The sequence below is a fragment of the Procambarus clarkii genome, chromosome 27 (assembly GCF_040958095.1).
Source record: "Procambarus clarkii isolate CNS0578487 chromosome 27, FALCON_Pclarkii_2.0, whole genome shotgun sequence".
Classification (NCBI taxonomy): Eukaryota; Metazoa; Arthropoda; class Malacostraca; order Decapoda; family Cambaridae; genus Procambarus; species Procambarus clarkii.
Window position 1 is genome coordinate 6869166 of NC_091176.1, and position 18070 is coordinate 6887235.

The 18070-nt window shown below is 41.5% G+C and overlaps 1 protein-coding gene across 1 annotated transcript in view; it reads right to left on the reverse strand.

Moving 5' to 3' along the window:
- The window catches only part of LOC123762810 (uncharacterized), a 367859-nt gene that overhangs the window by 272289 nt on the left and 77500 nt on the right, over positions 1 to 18070 (reverse strand). Inside the window, exon 3 of the mRNA XM_069332301.1 lies at positions 17654 to 17816. Within this exon, the coding sequence (XP_069188402.1) occupies positions 17654 to 17816 (163 nt within the window). The remainder of the gene's footprint in view (positions 1 to 17653; positions 17817 to 18070) is intronic.

Sequence of the window (18070 nt, forward strand, 5' to 3'; positions counted from 1 at the left end):
ACCTTCACTTGTACGAATAGGTCCAATACTGGCAGTGGTTTTTGCTTTTGATTTCGCATATGAGAAGAAATATTTTGGATTTTTCTTTATTTCCTGAATTGCTTTCTATTCTAACTGCCTTTCTTCAGTTTCATATGAGTGTTTTAATTTCCGCTCGATTTCTTCAATCTCCCTATTTAAATTATTCCCTCTTTGACGGGAAATTCGTGTCTGCATAAGCAGTTCCGTTATTTTTTTCCTGCGTTTATAGTGTCGTCTGCGTTCTCTTTCTACGTTAGATCTCTTTCTGGCTTTCCTCAAAGGAACATGTTTCAGACAGACTTGATACGCTTCTGAAGTCAGTTTTTCTATTCCTTCTGTAGGACTTGTATTATTTAGAACAGTTCCCCATGGAATGTTTGTAAGTTCCCTGTTTATTATCTCCCAGTCTATCCTTTTATTATTAAAATTGAATTTACTGAATAGCCCCTCTCGCTTTATCAACGTTTTAGGTCTATTCTGAGTATTGATGATCGTTTGCACTTCAATGAGTTTGTGATCTGAGTATGTTGTATCTGATATCGTAATGTCTCTGATAATGTCTTCATTGTTCGTAAAGACCAGATCTAGAATATTTTCATTTCTCGTTGGCTCCGATATCTGCTGATTGAGTGAAAATTTGTCACAGAATCTAAGTAGTTCTCTAATCTGTTGTTGGTTAGGTCCTGATAGATTTCCTGGTATAATATTATTGTTTGCTATTTTCCACCTGAGACTAGGCAAGTTGAAGTCACCTAGGAAGATAATATCAGGTATCGGGTTCTCCAAATTATCAAGGCTATTCTCTATTTTGCTTATCTGTTCTGCGAATTCCTCAGCCGTTGCATCTGGCGGTTTGTATATTAGTATAATCACTAAATTTATTTTCTCTATTTTTAATCCCAGTACCTCTACCACCTCATTTGTAACGTTTAGGAGCTCCGAGCATACAAGGTCTTCCCTAATATACAGACCCACTCCTCCATGTGACCTAATTTTCCTATCACACCTGTATAGGTTATATCCTGGAATCCAGATCTCACTGTCCAACAATTCCCCTGCATGAGTTTCTGTGAAAGCTCCAAATACTGCATTTGACTCCGTGAGGAGGCCATTTATGAACTGTACTTTGTTGTTTGTTCTTGTTTTCAGTCCTTGTATGTTGGCAAAGATGAATGAGGTTACTCTATTAGTGATAGTTTGAATGGGAGACTTTTTCGGCAAGTCCATTATGCGTGGACATAATGAGTTTGTTCTGACCAGTACTGATTGTTGTAGGGCAGTTTTCTGTCGTAGTTGTAGTTCCCTTTCGGTGGGTAATTGTATCTGTAATTCTGGAATGCAAGTGGATCTGGCATCCAGTTCCATACACTCTCCATGCTGCTCCTTTTGAATTCTCTGCCGGTCTGGTATAAAAAATTTATAGAGTTTCCTTCAATTTCATTATCCTGCTTGCCACTCTTTATGTAGCGTTCCGTGCCTTTCACGTGAAAGTGTGGGCAGCTGAGGTCATAGCATTTTCTGTCCTCCAGTGAGGTTTGGCACATGTCAGGATGGAAAAACCTACATATTGATCCAAATCGACACTCACCTTTCCTAAGCATATTTAAACATTTTTTGGGATGTTGGTAACTGCATTCTAATCCTTTCTTATTACCAGCATATCTATGTCTGCATATGCCCTTTGCATAAAATTTGCATAAGTCTGTCCTTCTGTTCTGAATTGCTCTATCGAGAACCGTCGTGGTGTCTGTACCTATCGAGCTGTCAGTGCTGTCTGGTACACTTTCTAGTTTACTGTCATCTACATCCTGGCCTACTGAGTCAGAGTTTACAACTTCCTGAGTTTCAGCCTCAGTTTCATCCCTGACTATAGCCTCCGCCCCTTGTATATTAGAATTGTTGTTCCTTTCCCACTCCTTCTGGATGGCTGGTAGGCTTCCAATGAACGATGTTTTCCGATCATGCGTCATGTTATCTAGAAGGTTTTTTAGGATATTCCAAGCTGGCAGGTCATTTTTACACACCCAGAGCAAGTGGCCAGCTCTCAGTGCCGTAGTGTTACTCACTCCTGTACAAGCTGAATGGAATCTAGTCTTACAGATATAACATTCAATTCCCGTTACCTTCGTCTTTAAGAAGTTGTTACAGTGGCCACAAATTTGTTTATTTACTCCCATATTGCCTTGTTTTGTTGTATATATCTATATATTTATAATATTATATGTATATTGTATATTTGTAACAATATATATGTATATATATTTATATGTTTAATATTTATAATATTATATGTATACCGTATATTTGTAATACTATGTATGTTATTTTGTTCAAACTTTATGGCAGGTACTTAGCGTAGGTAGCGAGGCTGGTCCCCCGGTCAGTACACGTGACCTCTTGTGGCCCAGGTTTATGTCACCAGTTTCCAGTTACCCGATTTATAACCACTGATGCCGCCTCTTGCCACTATTTTATATTTCTAGTATTCTATATTTATAATATTCACTTCCAACTTATATGTTGTTGTGATACCCGTTCCACGGGTATCTTGTGCTTGACAAGGTACAGGATCCATGCTGGGGCCGCATACTAGAGGATTGGCCTTACATACGTGGTATACAAGGTTCTGAAAGATTCCTTACACAGGTTTCTGATTCCTTACACATGTATTCAGGATATATACACTGGCTGCCTGTCCCCCAACAAAATTGATTATTATTATTATTATTTATACAGGCATACCTCAGTTTAAGAGTTTAATTGGTTCCTGGAGACGCCTCGTATTCCGAAAACTCGCATTCCGAAGCTAATTTCCCCATAAGAAATAAAGGGAAATGAATTAATCCGTTCCTGACTACCCCAAAAACCCCACATCAAACTAAATTTTTATACCTAATTTACCTAATTCATCTAAATAAACCTACAAAACTATGTTCCAGTTATTACTTACCTTGCTGTCGAGTGCTGTAGGCGTATGGAAGATGGTGAGGAGGGGGGAGAAGGAGAGGAGTTACTGTTTGGAAGGGGAGTCCCCTTCCATAATCACATCAGGCAGTGAGGACCTTTCTGGTGTGCTCTCCCTGGGACGTTTTATCTGAGTGCCACTAGGTCCTGGTTGAGGCTCACTGCTCGATTTCCTCACCACAAATCTGTCCATGGAAGCTTGCTTTTCCCTTCTTCGCAAGCTCTCTCTGTAGTAAGGCATCACATTGTCATTGAAAAGATTAAGACAACGGCCCACTACAGCTTTCTCTGGGTGAGTCTGTTCAACAGTTGTTTGAATCTCTTCCCACATCTGACACACCTTCTTAATTACTGCAGAAGGGACATTCGCTGGTGCTGCTGCCACCTCCTCCTCCACTGCAGAATCATTCGCTGCTGCGTTGGCTTGCTGTTCCTGTTGAAGGGCTAGGAGTTCTTCGGTGGTCAGTTCTTCGTTGTGTTCTTCCACCAACTCCTCCACATCATCACCATCCAATTCCAAGCCCATTTGCTGGCCTAGACTTACAATTTCCTCAACAATAGGCGCATCATTTATAGGCTCAAACCCCTCAAAGTCTAGTTCTCTCACACATTCAGGCCACATTTTTCTCCAGCCAGAGATCAGGGTTCTTTGAGTCACTTCTTGCCAGGCTTTGTCAACGAGTTTTAAAGCACTACAAATGTTAAAATGCTGTCTCCAGAACTCTTTGAGGGTGAGGTTTGTGGCTTCAGTCACTTCAAAACATTTCCGGAAAAGTGCCCTTTCATAAAGTTTCTTAAAATTCGCTATGATTTTCTGGTCCATAGGCTGAATTAGAGGAGTGGTGTTAGGAGGAAGGAATTTAACTGTGAGGAATTTATTGTATCTAGGCAACAAATCATCTTCCAAGCCTGGAGGATGAGCAGGAGCATTGTCAAGGAGAAGCACGGCTTTGAGTGGCAAATGTTTCTCCTGCAGATATTTTTCTATGGCAGGGCACAGCACTTCATTCACCCACTCCGAAAAAATAAGCCTAGTCACCCATGCTTTTTTATTAGACTTCCACATCACACACAAATGGGTTTTCTGCACTTTATACTGTTTGAAAACCCTTGGATTTTCAGAACGATACACTAGCAAGGGTTTAATTTTCAAATCGCCACTCGCATTTTAACACAGCACAAGCGTAAACCTATCTTTCATAGGCTTGTGTCCAGGCAAGGATTTTTCCTCCTTGGTAATGTATGTCCTCTTAGGCATTCTTTTCCAAAACAGTCCTGTTTCGTCACAATTAAACACTTGTTGCGGTAGGTATCCCTCAGCCTCTGCAAACTCTTTAAATTCGTCAATAAATCGTCCAGCGGCTGGTTTGTCTGAGCTGGCTGCCTCCCCATGCCTTGTAACACTATGGATACCACTTCTCTTTCTAAATTTTTCAAATCAGCCCCTGCTTGCCTTAAACTCTTTCGTATCTGCATCACTCGTTGCAGGGGTATTCTTTAGAAGGTCTTCGTGCAACACCCTGGCTTTCTCACAAATAATGGCCTCCGAAACACTATCACCCCTCAACTCCTTGTCGTGTATCCAAATTAATAACAACTTTTCCACTTCTTCAAGTATTTGTGGTCTTTGTTTCGTTATTGTTCTTACTCCTTTTGCCACTTTAGCACCCATAATCTCATTTTTCTTCTTAAGTATAGTGCATATTGTTTGTTGTACTGCCTACAAAGTTCAACAACACGTGTACCGTTCTCATGCTTCCGAATGATCTCTTGTTTCTCCTCTATTGTCATCCTCACATGAGCTTTCTGGCCTTTATCCTTACCACTGGCTTTCTTGGGACCCATGGTGAGATATATAATAACAAATTGTATAGACAAATCACCAAAAATCCAACAAAACACTGAAAATCCGCGAGAAGAATTGATGTGGGGGTAGTCACTGAGCGCGAGACAATGGTAAACTGAGGGGCGGCGGGGCAGAGGGGCGACGATCGCCGAACCACCACGCGCTAGATCGGCCTGTACGCGTACAGAGCACCACTTGGTTTCCGAACTTTAGTTATCCGAAACTTCCAGTTTCCCGATTGGGGTTGGGGAGTCATGCTACCCGAACAAAGTTCGGGTAGGAAGGGGTCCGCCAAGCGTCACGCCGGCTTGTTGTGGTGGGTGGGAGATGGTCCAGTTTGCCCACTGTGACTTCACAGATTCACGGCCTATTATTCCTATTATTTTGAATTGCCATAAGGCTGGAATGTTCATTCTGTGCTTTTGTTTTACATATCTGCACAATCAAGAAACATCTGTGCACCATGTTGGCTCCAAATGCACGCATTGCATCAGTGATGGCCGACTGGTGGGTGGATGAACGATGCAACTTAGGTGGGAGGCAGTATGAATGAGGAGGGGGGGAGAATCAGTGACAGAGGGGGAGAGAGAGATGCTAGGAGGGAGGGGGAGGTAGGGAGAGATGTTAGGAGGTAGGGAGAGATGCTAAGAGGGAGGGGGAGGTAGGGAGAGATGCTAGGAGGTAGGCAGGAAGGGATGGAAGTAGTGAGAATTAGGGAGGGAAAGGCAGGCTGGCAGGCACAGGCAGGCAGGCACAGGCAGGCAGGCACAGGCAGGCAGGCACAGGCAGGCACAGGCAGGCAGGCAGGCAGGCAGGCGCAGCAGGGAGTGAGTGGTAGTCACGCGGTTGAACCGCGTGACCTTGAGAGATGGGATGTAGGGGGGCGGGTGGTTTGTTGGTGGTGGGGGTGAGACCGGCTCATTCCCGAAGATAAGCCTAACACACACTACCCGTTAGCATGATGGCTGGAAAGGAAGCAGGCTGGCAGGCTGGGAAGGAGGCAGGCAGGCAGGCAGGCTTGCAGGCTGGGAAGGAGGCAGGCAGGCAGGCAGGCTTGCAGGCTGGGAAGGAGGCAGGCAGGCAGGCAGGCAGGCTTGCAGGCTGGGAAGGAGGCAGGCAGGCAGGCAGGCTTGCAGGCTGGGAAGGAGGCAGGCAGGCAGGCAGGCTTGCAGGCTGGGAAGGAGGCAGGCAGGCAGGCAGGCTTGCAGGCTGGGAAGGAGGCAGGCAGGCAGGCTTGCAGGCTGGGAAGGAGGCAGGCAGGCTTGCAGGCTGGGAAGGAGGCAAGCAGGCAGGCAGGTTTGCAGGCTGGGAAGGAGGCAAGCAGGCAGGCAGGCTTGCAGGCTGGGAAGGAGGCAGGCAGGTTTGCAGGCTGGGAAGGAGGCAGGCAGGCAGGCTTGCAGGCTGGGAAGGAGGCAGGCAGGCAGGAAGCGATATATGGGTGTTGAAGTGAACCATGAACCACGTGACCTTTGAGTGTGTGTGTGTGTGTGTATGGGTTTGGGGTGGGGGGAGAGGGGGAGGTGTATCGGTGGTGGGGGAGGGACCGGCTGACTCCGTAAGCCTAACCACACTCCACAGACCTGTGACCCAGATTTGTTTCTTAAATGTACAGTACATCATTGTATATTTTAGGCAGGATGTTCCTGCAGGCTGGCAGGAAACATCCAGAGGATGTTTGCCAGACGTCTTAATAATCAGTTAGGAACAATTAAGGACTTTTATAAAGCGGATCAGGACTTCACTTATTGGTGAGTACAAACAAAACACAGTCGCATTTACGCTATGAACCTGTCGATTTTTTCCCCTAGAGTTTTTTTCGTGAATTTTTTCGGAAAAATTTATTTTTACATTTCTAGTTTATTTTTTCCCCTCTATTTCTCGTATACGAACTTACATGTTAACCGACGGGTCTCGTCCCCAAGGGGTTCGGAAACCAAGTGGTGCTCTGTATCAACAAACTCGCGTCCCGAGGTAACCCTCGCCTTCCGAGACATATTTTTGGAGTAAATACTGCTCGTCTTCCGAAAAACTCACATACAGGGACACTTGCACCAGTGATGTTTATTGTGTACATAAATGATCTACCAGTTGGTATACAGAATTATATGAACATGTTTGCTGATGATGCTAAGATAATAGGAAGGATAAGAAATTTAGATGACTGTCATGCCCTTCAAAAAGACCTGGACAAAATAAGTATATGGAGCACCACTTGGCAAATGGAATTTAATGTTAATAAATGTCATGTTATGGAATGTGGAATAGGAGAACATAGACCCCACACAACCTATATATTATGTGAGAAATCTTTAAAGAATTCTGATAAAGAAAGAGATCTAGGAGTGGTTCTAGATAGAAAACTATCACCTGAGGACCACATAAAGAATATTGTGCAAGGAGCCTATGCTATGCTTTCTAACAGAATTGCATTTAAATACATGGATGGCGATATACTAAAGAAATTGTTCATGACTTTTGTTAGGCCAAAGCTAGAATATGCAGCTGTTGTGTGGTGCCCATATCTTAAGAAGCACATCAACAAACTGGAAAAGGTGCAAAGACATGCTACTAAGTGGCTCCCAGAACTGAAGGGCAAGAGCTACGAGGAGAGGTTAGAAGCATTAAATATGCCAAAACTAGAAGACAGAAGAAAAAGAGGTGATATGATCACTACATACAAAATAGTAACAGGAATTGACAAAATCGACAGGGAAGACTTCCTGAGACCTGGAACTTCAAGAACAAGAGGTCATAGATTTAAACTAGCTAAACACAGATGCCGAAGAAATATAAGAAAATTCACCTTCGCAAATAGAGTGGTAGACGGTTGGAACAAGTTAGGTGAGAGGGTGGTGGAGGCCAAGACCGTCAGTGGTTTCAAAGAGTGCTGGGAAGACGGGACACCACGAGCGTAGCTCTCATCCTGTAACTACACTTAGGTAATTACACTTAGGTAATTACTCGCATTCCGAGGTACCACTATATATATATATATATATATATATATATATATATATATATATATATACATATATATATATATATATATGTCGTACCTAGTAGCCAGAACACACTTCTCAGCCTACTTTGCAAGGCCCGATTTGCCTAATAAGCCAAGTTTTTCTGAATTAATGTATTTTCTCAAATTTTTTTCTTATGAAATGATAAAGCTACCCATTTCATTATGTATGACGTCAATTTTTTTTTATTGAAGTTAAAATTAACGTAGATATATGACAGAACCTAACCAACCCTACCTAACCTAACCTAACCTATCTTTATAGGTTAGGTTACGTTAGGTAGCTGAAAAAGTTAGGTTAGGTTAGGTAGGTTAGGTAGTCGAAAAACAATTAGTTCATGAAAACTTGGCTTATTAGGCAAATCGGGCCTTGCATAGTAGGCTGAGAAGTGCGTTCTGGCTACTAGGTACGACATATATATATATATATATATATATATATATATATATATATATATATATATATATATATATATATATATATGTCGAACCTAGTAGCCAGAACTCACTTTTCAGCCTACTATGCAAGGCCCTATTTGCCTAATAAGCCAAGTTTTCATGAATTAATTGTTTTTCGACTACCTAACCTAACCTAACTTTTTCGGCTACCTAACCTAACCTAACCTATAAAGATAGGTTAGGTTAGGTTAGGTAGGGTTGGTTAGGTTCGGTCATATATCTACGTTAATTTTAACTCCAATAAAATAAAATTTACCTAATACATAATGAAATGGGTAGCTTTATCATTTCATAAGAAAAAAATTAGAGAAAATATATTAATTCAGGAAAACTTGGCATATTAGGCAAATCGGGCCTTGCATAGTAGGCTGAGAAGTGCGTTCTGGCTACTAGGTACGACATATATATATATATATATATATATATATATATATATGTATATATATAGAAGGGAGTACCACCTCTAGCTGGAAGAAGGGGGACCCATAGCCTCGGAAGAAACCACGCATAACGCATTAGAGGGAATGTTTAGATCCCCTCCAATACAGTTTCTGTGTGCTTTTCTCCTGTGGATGTGTATATATATATATATATATATATATATATATATATTATTAAATATGACCGAAAAAGTAAGATTAATAATTCTAACACGAATTTTCTCAATCTTTCGTACATTTCTTTTCACTGTTGGAGGTAATTCAAAAATCAATTCTCCAAAATTCATTTTTTGAGAGGGCGGCGGGGGCAAAAAAAAAAAAGAATTTTGGAGAATTGATTTTTGAATTACCTCCAACAGTGAAAAGAAATGTACGAAAGATTGAGAAAATTCGTGTTAGAATTATTAATCTTACTTTTTCGGTCATATTTAATAATATATGTCTACAGGAAAGACTGCTACCAAAATATACTAATATATATATTATATATATATATTATATATATATATATATATATATATATATATATATATATATATATATATATATATATATATATATATATATATATAATCCTGACCTCAAAAGCTTCATTGAAGGTTGTAACAGAACCCATGAGCACCACACCAGAAATAAATACAGTTTTGATATTCCAAGAGTACGACTTAATCAAACTAGAAATGCTCTACAAATCAAGGGACCCAGAATGTGGAATGACCTTCCCAACCATGTTAACCCTCAAACCGCTCGGGGTCCAAATGGAATTAACACCCACATGCGCAACAAAAAAAAAATTCTAAAATTTTTGTTTTTCTTTTTAATCTCTTTATTTGTGTTTCCTGAGCACGGGAAAAATAATAACAAAATTTAATTACACTTACCGTGGACGTAATTGACCCGAGAAGATCGTCGATGACGTCACGCCTGATCTTCGCTGGACCGCTGTGCGCCCGGGGTGAGTCAGGCGCGACGGAGAAGGAGCGCGAGTTGCCACGAATTTATTTTCGCGTTATTATTTACAGTATCTATGGCGTATTTTACACCCATTTTTTTCACTGGTGTGGTTCAATATGTTCTCACAAGATGATTTATAAACATAAAACTGTTGTCAATGTATATTGTATCCACATATTAGTGTCACAAGTATTTGCACAAAAATGTCTTATTTCACAATAAAATATACTATTTCTTATGATTTATTTCCATTATATACACTCACTTATTCTGTATTTACATGTTTTGGCACCAGTCTTGGACATTTAGAAGTCATCAAGACTGTGATACTCGTTGAAACATCGGACATGGCACAGAGGGACCTGACACGCTGTGCACCAAGTCATCACCATTTTTCTTTTCTGTTCCCTCTTGGTTGTTGACCAGCATACTACACACGCACGCTGGCCTACTGCACGCTTTCCAGTTGGTGGTAAAAACCTGAGATTGTGTGTCAAAAAGGCATCCCTGAAAGCGAGCCTGGGTGTTGGAGCATGGTGCAATACCGGGTTCAGAATGGGCCTCTGTACACCAGGAATTACTTTGCCAAACTTCTGTAGTAATTGTGTTACTACAGTAAAATTGAATGCACGGAAATTACGTTTACCACCTGTTTTGACAAGATACATATTGTAACTATTCAGCATTGTTACATCAACAAGGTGGAAAAACATTTTCTTGGTACACTTCACTGTTTTCCGTACACACTCCACTGCCCCCACCATCATATCACATTTATCCACCAAACGCATGTTGATGTTATAGTCCAAGACACAATCTGGCTTATAGATTATTTCTCTGGTGGTTCTGTTCACCTTGCCACTGTCCAGCATTGTTCCAGAATGAATGGTGGTCAACATGTTCACTTCACGCGTGTCTTTCCACCGCACTGAAAGCATTCCACCTGTTTTTCTGAGCACGCAATCACCAACCTGCATAGCACCTGGAAACACTGGCATTTCCCTTCGTTTTGCCTTCACTGTGCCACACACACCAGTTCTATTATCAAGCAAGAACCTAGTTAGCAAGGGACTGGTATAATAGTTATCTGTGTATAAAATGTGGCCCTTGTTCAGATATGGTGCAAGCAGTGACTTCACAACACTACCTGAGAAGCCATGTTGGTCATTAGCAGGAATGTCTACATTTGTACCCGTATACATTATCATATGTAACACAATTCCTGTTTCACAGTCACAGAGTACAAAGAATTTCAATCCAAATCGGTGGCGTTTGGAGGGAATATACTGCTTGAAGGCAAGACGTCCTTTGAAAAGCACAAGGGATTCGTCAATCACAAGCTTCTGAGCTGGTACGTAGAAATCCCTGTACTTTCCGATAAGTTCATTCAGTACGTGCCTTACCTTCCAAAGCCTATCTTCATCATTCCTGTCTTCATCATTTGCAAAGTGAAGACACCTGAGGATTATCGCAAATCGGTCTCGAGACATATATTTGCCAAACATTGGTGTTGGAACAGTATGGTCTTTGCTCCAATAATGATCGATTACGTGTTTGACACAATGTTTCATCAACATACACAGTGCCAAAAACACATACATTTCACCTACAGTCGTATCTTTCCATCGCTGCAAACGTGAAAAATCGGATAACTCCTCATCAATGAGATCACTCGCATATTTGTTCGTCTCCTGAACAAGATGTTCCATTAGCGGCTCATCAAAATATGCAGTAAAATAGTCCATTTCACACATACTGTCTCCACTCGATCATCCGGACTATATGGGAAGGACCCCCAGCCGGATTAGCACGTTTTTCGGATAATGGTACTTTTTCACCTACGAGTCCAAAAGTGACCATTTCCAACTATTTTTATACTACAAACAACATAATTTGAATTGCCTTGCCACATACAATTATTAAATATTCAACTAGAAACCTCAACTTACCTTGTTGGTGTTCGTCTTCTTGATCGATGCCACACATCTTGAAGTTAAAAATTCTTAACAATTTACGTAACCTATACTAACACAACACTAAAATTAACACTTAAAATTACTGTACAGTTCATTAAGCTAAGTTAGTTTTGACTGCCAGCTGCTGAAGCCTCACTGGTTGAGGGCATTTGGGTTGCCTGTGAGGCCTCACTTGTTGAAAGCGCTTGCTTGCACCTCACTTGTTGAAGCGCTTGCATGCCCTCACTTGTTGAAGGCGCTTGGCTTGCCTGTGACGCCTCACTTGTTAAAGGCGCTTGCTTGCGCCTCACTTGTTGAAAGCGCTTGGCTTGCCTGTGGCGCGTCACTTGTTGAAAGCGCTTGGCTTGCCTGTAATGCCTCACTTGTTGAAGGGGCTTGGCTTGCCTGTGGCGCCTCACTCGTTGAAGGCGCTTGGCTGCCTGTGACGCCTCACTGTTTGAACAACACGTAACTTGTCTTTAATTGCTAGGACAATCTTCTTCCTCTTAACACTTCCAGAACGATTGATGCTGCTACCAGACATAGTCTTGGCCAAAAATGTTCAAAGTTACTATGAAAATAAAAAAGTTATTTAAAAAAATATTTCACTAATGGCGCAGCACTGTGTATAACACGAGGGACGGACGCACATGGGTTGACCCGTGTTGGACAGGTCCACTTGGGGCAGCCATAACGCGTTATGTAGGCCGCCAGGAGGAAAAAAATTCACAATATTTTTGAAGGAAACTTCAGCCTGTGCACAATGCTTTTAGGAAACTTATTTATTTGTTATTACATAATTACTAGTAGTTATTTCATTTGTTTTTGGCTATGATTAATTGTTCTAAAATTAATGGTAATTCCTGTACCCAGGTAGTCCCTCCTGACGCACCCCTCCCACCCTCTCAACACCACCCACCCACCCCACCCCCCTCCTCCACCATGCGTCTAGAGCCACAGACGGGATTAATACGGTATGGCAGTATTTTCATCCAGCCAAACCAGCTTTTATTTGGTTCCTGTGGCCAGACATGCAACATATAATTATTAAATATTCAACTAGAAACCTAACTTACCTTTTTGTTGTTCGTCTTCTTGATTGATGACTCATCTTGAAGTTAAAAATTCTTGACAATTTACGTAACTTATAGTAACACAACACTAAAATTAACACTTAAAATTACTGTACAGTTCATTAGGCAAAGTTAGTTCTCACTGTCTGCTGAGGATGCCTCACTGGTTGAAGGCACTTGGGTTGCGAGTGCCGCCTCACTTGTTGAAGGCTCTTGGGTTGCGCGTGCAGCCTCACTTGTTGAAGGCGCTTGGGTTGCGCGTGCCGCCTCACTTGTTGAAGGCGCTTGGTTTGATTTTCGTACCATATATGAATCAAGTGTTGCTTGCCTTCTGTGTTCACTGGCCAGTTGTATGATCAGCTCTTTTGTTCGCCTAAGGTACGGATACATGTTTCCAACCTCTGGATGAGCACAATTTGATGAAAAATTTATTAATCCGTCAACATACGTCATGAGTGTACTGTATTTCGTGGTCATTGGTGTTCGTTCTTCACTGCCTTCTTCATCCTCTTCGTCCACCTCACCAGTAACAGACTGTAGAATCTCGTCTTCACTCATCACACCATATCCTGGATCATTGGCATCTTGTTCAAGCCAATCAACCACATCCTGTCTTTCTAAGTTTTCGCCGGCATTTCTAAACATTCCATGGATTTCATCTGTAAATCCTTCAAAATCCATTTCTTCATCATTTCTGACCGTAGACGTGAGGAGTTTTTTCCAGGAATTTTTCAAAGTCGATTCCTTTACTTCACTCCATACCTTGGCCCAGTTATAGATGGCTTCCTTGATTGTATAGTTCTTCAAATTCTGAAGGTTTTTTTTAGCCCTGTTATCCACACTGAGTTCAATATCTTCCGGAAGAGGCAAAACCACCAAAACTTCGTTTAGCATTTTTTTGGTGTACAACCTCTTCGTAGCACAGATAACTCCCTGATCCATAGGCTGAATGAGAGAGGTTGTGTTAGGAGGAAGTGCCATACACGTTATCTTGCCATCATGTGAGGTTAACGTGTCAATTCTGGGGTGGGCAGGCGCATTATCAAGCAACAGTAAAGCCAGAACTTCGCTTGGCCTTATTTTGAGTTTCTTAATTTGATAGGCACGAACTTCCCTGCAGAACACGTCATGAAACCAGGAAAGAAAGATCTCCTGTGTAAACCATGCATTTTTTGAGTCATAATATTTCACTGGCAGTCTGTCCATGCAATGTTGCAAGGCTCTTGGTTTCTTAGATTTGCCAACAATTGCACACGTGATTCTGTCTGTGCCGTCGGCATTCGCACACATCATGGCTGAGAGCCTGTCCTTGCAAACCTTACGGCCTGGCACACAACCCTCACTCCTCATTGCTAGAGTTTTTTCTGGTAAACTCCTCCAATACAACCCAGTTTCATCTGCATTATAAATTTGATACGAATAAATATTATTTGCCACAATATATTCTCGTAATTTACGTTTAAATGGTTCTACACTGCTTTCATCTGCACTCAGTTTTTCACCGACAATTTTCCTCTTCACAATATTGTGCCTACCCTTGAACCTTGCAACCCACCCTTCACTCGCTTCGAAATTCTTTATTCCAAGGCTTGCAGCAAACCTGCTTGCAGCATTTTGTATTTCTGGGCCGCGAATTGTCACGCCAACTGTGCGGTGCTGAGCAAACCACTTGTACACAGCCTCATCCAACTGCACATGCGTCGAAGTTTTCATAGTTTTTCTAACAAAACCTCTGCTAGTGCTTGCACCTTCACTTTCACACGTTGAAATGAATTGCATAAGTTTCTCTTTTTGTTTCCTTATATCAGAAACAGTACTAGTGCCTATATTATATTCCTTGGCAACACTTGAGGTCGACCGGCCATGTTCACAAAGTTGTATAACACGTAGCTTGTCCTTAAGTGTTAGGACAACCTTCTTCCTCTTTCCACCTCCAGAACGATTCATGCTGCTACCAGACATAGTCTTGGCCAAAAATGTTCAAAGTTAGTATGAAAATAAAAAAGTTATTTAAAAAAATATTTCACTAATGGCGCGGCACTGTGGTGTAACACGAGGCTAGAGAGCACATGGCTTGACCAGGCCTGGACGGGTCCACTCGAGGCAGGAAGGAGGCACGTTACGTAGGCCGCCAGGAGGAAAAAAAAAAAATATTTTTGAAGGAAACTTCAGCCTGTGCAAATTGTTTTTAGGAAACTTGTATGGAATTTTTTATTACATAATTACTAGTATTTCTTTTGATTTTGGCTATGATGAATTGTTCTAAAATTGATAGTAATTACTGTACTGTAGTGTATAGGCCACTCCCCATCCCCCCAGGTGGTCCCTCCCAACGCTCCCCTCTCTCCCGACACCACCCACCCACCCCACCCCCACCCCACCCCCACCTACACCATGCGCCTCGAGTCTCGGGCAGACGGGATTAATACCGTATGGCCAGCCTCATGTTTTTATATACGGACAAAGGCACGATTATCCGGGGGACTGACCGGATAGTGTAATTTCTTCAGAAAACATGCTTTAATCCGGTCCCTGTGGCTATTTTGGCCGGATATTGTGATAACTTTATCCGTTCACGATTTTGGCCGTATAAGGGCGTTTTTCGGATGTTCGAATCCCGGATAATCGCAGGGTTACAGTATCTGCACCTTTATCAGGGAAAATGTCTAATTCCAACATCCGAATTATCAAAAACAGGAATTTGTGGAACAAAATCTGTCCCATTACTCCACACAAAAACACCAGGTGTCTTTCTAGAGCCAATAGCGGCACCACGGCGAGGAAACCGTGTACCAGGAGCTGAAGCAGGTCTAGGAACAGTAGGGGCGGGCAGGGATGGTGATGGAAAATTCCTCAATGTTGAGGGTCTTTGTTCCTGTGATGCCATGCGGTGCCGCATGGCTCGGCCAGATGCTGCTGACGCGACAAATTGTCGCTTGGCAACACCACACTCCTCCACTGGCACTTGCAAAACTATTTTCCGATTCTAAGTCACTAAAACCGGAAAATGATTCACCTTCTTCAGAATCGTCGAGCAAAACATCAATATCTTGCAAGGGAGCACATGAACTGTGTGGTCTTGCTGAAATTGGGGTGGAGTGAGGGCGAGGAGGCATGGGCGAGATGCTAGGCCTAGCCCTGGTGGAGCCAGCATGTTCACACTCGTCGTCGGTCGTATCCACCTCTGAGGGCTGTGTATAGTCATGATCAAAGTCTGAGTCGTCTATATCAGACTCATCACCATCCGGGAACAAATTACGAGTAATTTCGTCCTCAGTCAGAGGTCTCGAGGAACGTCTCGCTGAGCGGGGTCGGTCGCCGGAACGTGATGCGCTCGCCATGGTGTCCGCCGGGTAACTGAGCTCGGTACACAAAGGGGACCCACGCTGGATTTTTTTCCCAGGCGGGGTTTGTTTACGTTTGGTCGAGGCTCGCCGATGACTACCCCTATACCAGGCGGGGCGTTTAAATTATAGCGCTAGACACGAAATCATATATAAATGATGTGCGCGGTTTCGGTTTTGTCACTGATATCATTTATATATGATATGCGCGGTTTGAGGGTTAAAGACTGTACCTCTCTCAACCAGTTTAAGATAAAAACTAAATACTACCTAATAAATTCCCTGTAACCTACCTTACCCCTCTATTGTCAACCCATGTCTTATTTTTTTTTAATGAACACTGTTTGTCAACCTATTGTATTTGTGCTGCTTTTCAGTCATGTTCCCCCTTTTTTTTATCTTTATTTGTATTTATTCTCAACACATTTTATTCTTTATGCTCAATTAGTATTAAGTTCTAGATATTAATGTTTTTCCTGCCCGAAACGCATTGCGTAATAGTGGCTTTAGGCATTGTATGTACTAGCTCTATATATATATTGATCCATTAATGTAACATCACTTGTATGTATGTACCTTACCTGAATAAACATATTTATTTATTTATTTATATATATAAATAAATAATAACTAAATGTTTATTTAGGTAAGGTACATACATACAAGAGATTTTACAAAGTTTGTTGGATTAATAGATAGAGCTAGTACATACAATGCCTAAAGCCACTATTACGCAAAGCGTTTCGGGCATATATATATATATATATATATATATATATATATATATATATATATATATATATATATATATATATATATATATATATATATATATATATATCCTACAATATTTATAATAATACAACAGAAGCAAGTGTCGGTATGTCTTATAATTAATGACATATGTATAGAATATAATACACCCCTTTCCAATCTTTGAGTCGATCTTCGTGTTTTGCTGTCAGGGGGAGCCCAACCACTTGGACTGGACGGTAGAGGGACGGTCTAGCTTCATACAGGTCGGCGCTAAGTCCCTGACCGTCCAAGTGGTTGGGCACCATTCCATCTCCTTCCTCCGTTCCATCCCAAATCCTAATCCATCCTTACCCTTCCAAGTGCTATATATTCGTAATGGCATGGCTGATAATTCCCTCCCTCTGTCAGGAGGAAGAGAGGGGGATGATTTGAAGTTACACATATCATGGTACTACAAGCAAAGTATGAAGAGCTGGAAATTTTAGTTAATTTTCCCGAGATTGATGAATAATGGTGAATAATTCTGTAAAAAAGAATAGTTGTTAGATTTTTGTTTACAAAACTATTTTGCTGTGTGTAAATGGCAGGCAGTGCCACAAATCATATTGGATTTATAATGTGACGCAAGCACAATGTCTCACTCTTGAATTCTGGCGACCCCGACCAAACAACGTCCGTGCCCTACCCTCAGACCAGTGGCCCTGCAAAGTTGGGCGTGCCCCAAGCATTTGGTCTCCAACCATGGACAGACATTTTTATAGATATATATTATGTAACTTAAATAATTTACTTGAAATTTGAAGATAGTAACGCTTCACTTACTTATGACATTGAGAACCATTGTTGTGGACTGTGGCGTGGTCTGCATAGAACTCACGATGCATGTGTACTCCCCACTGTCCTTGCTGGGGTCACTTGCAGAAATATGGAGAATACGTGTTTTCCAGTTCCCAACAACGTATCGATAACTCTTGCAGTTATGTGTCTGAGAAATAAACAAATATTAGAAGAAAATATAACTTTTAAAGTTTTACAATCTAAAAAACAAGAGGTAAATCAACATTCATCATTTTTAAGTAAGAATTTGCTCGAAATTAGTTTTGTATTTGTACTCTGTCCTTGCTTGATTATTTTACCTTGCATGCATTAACCCCATATATAATGCTGGTTGTATTGCGCTGAATTCCTTACGTATTCCTTACGCATGTTCCAACGTAGGCCTAAAGTCTTAATTAATAA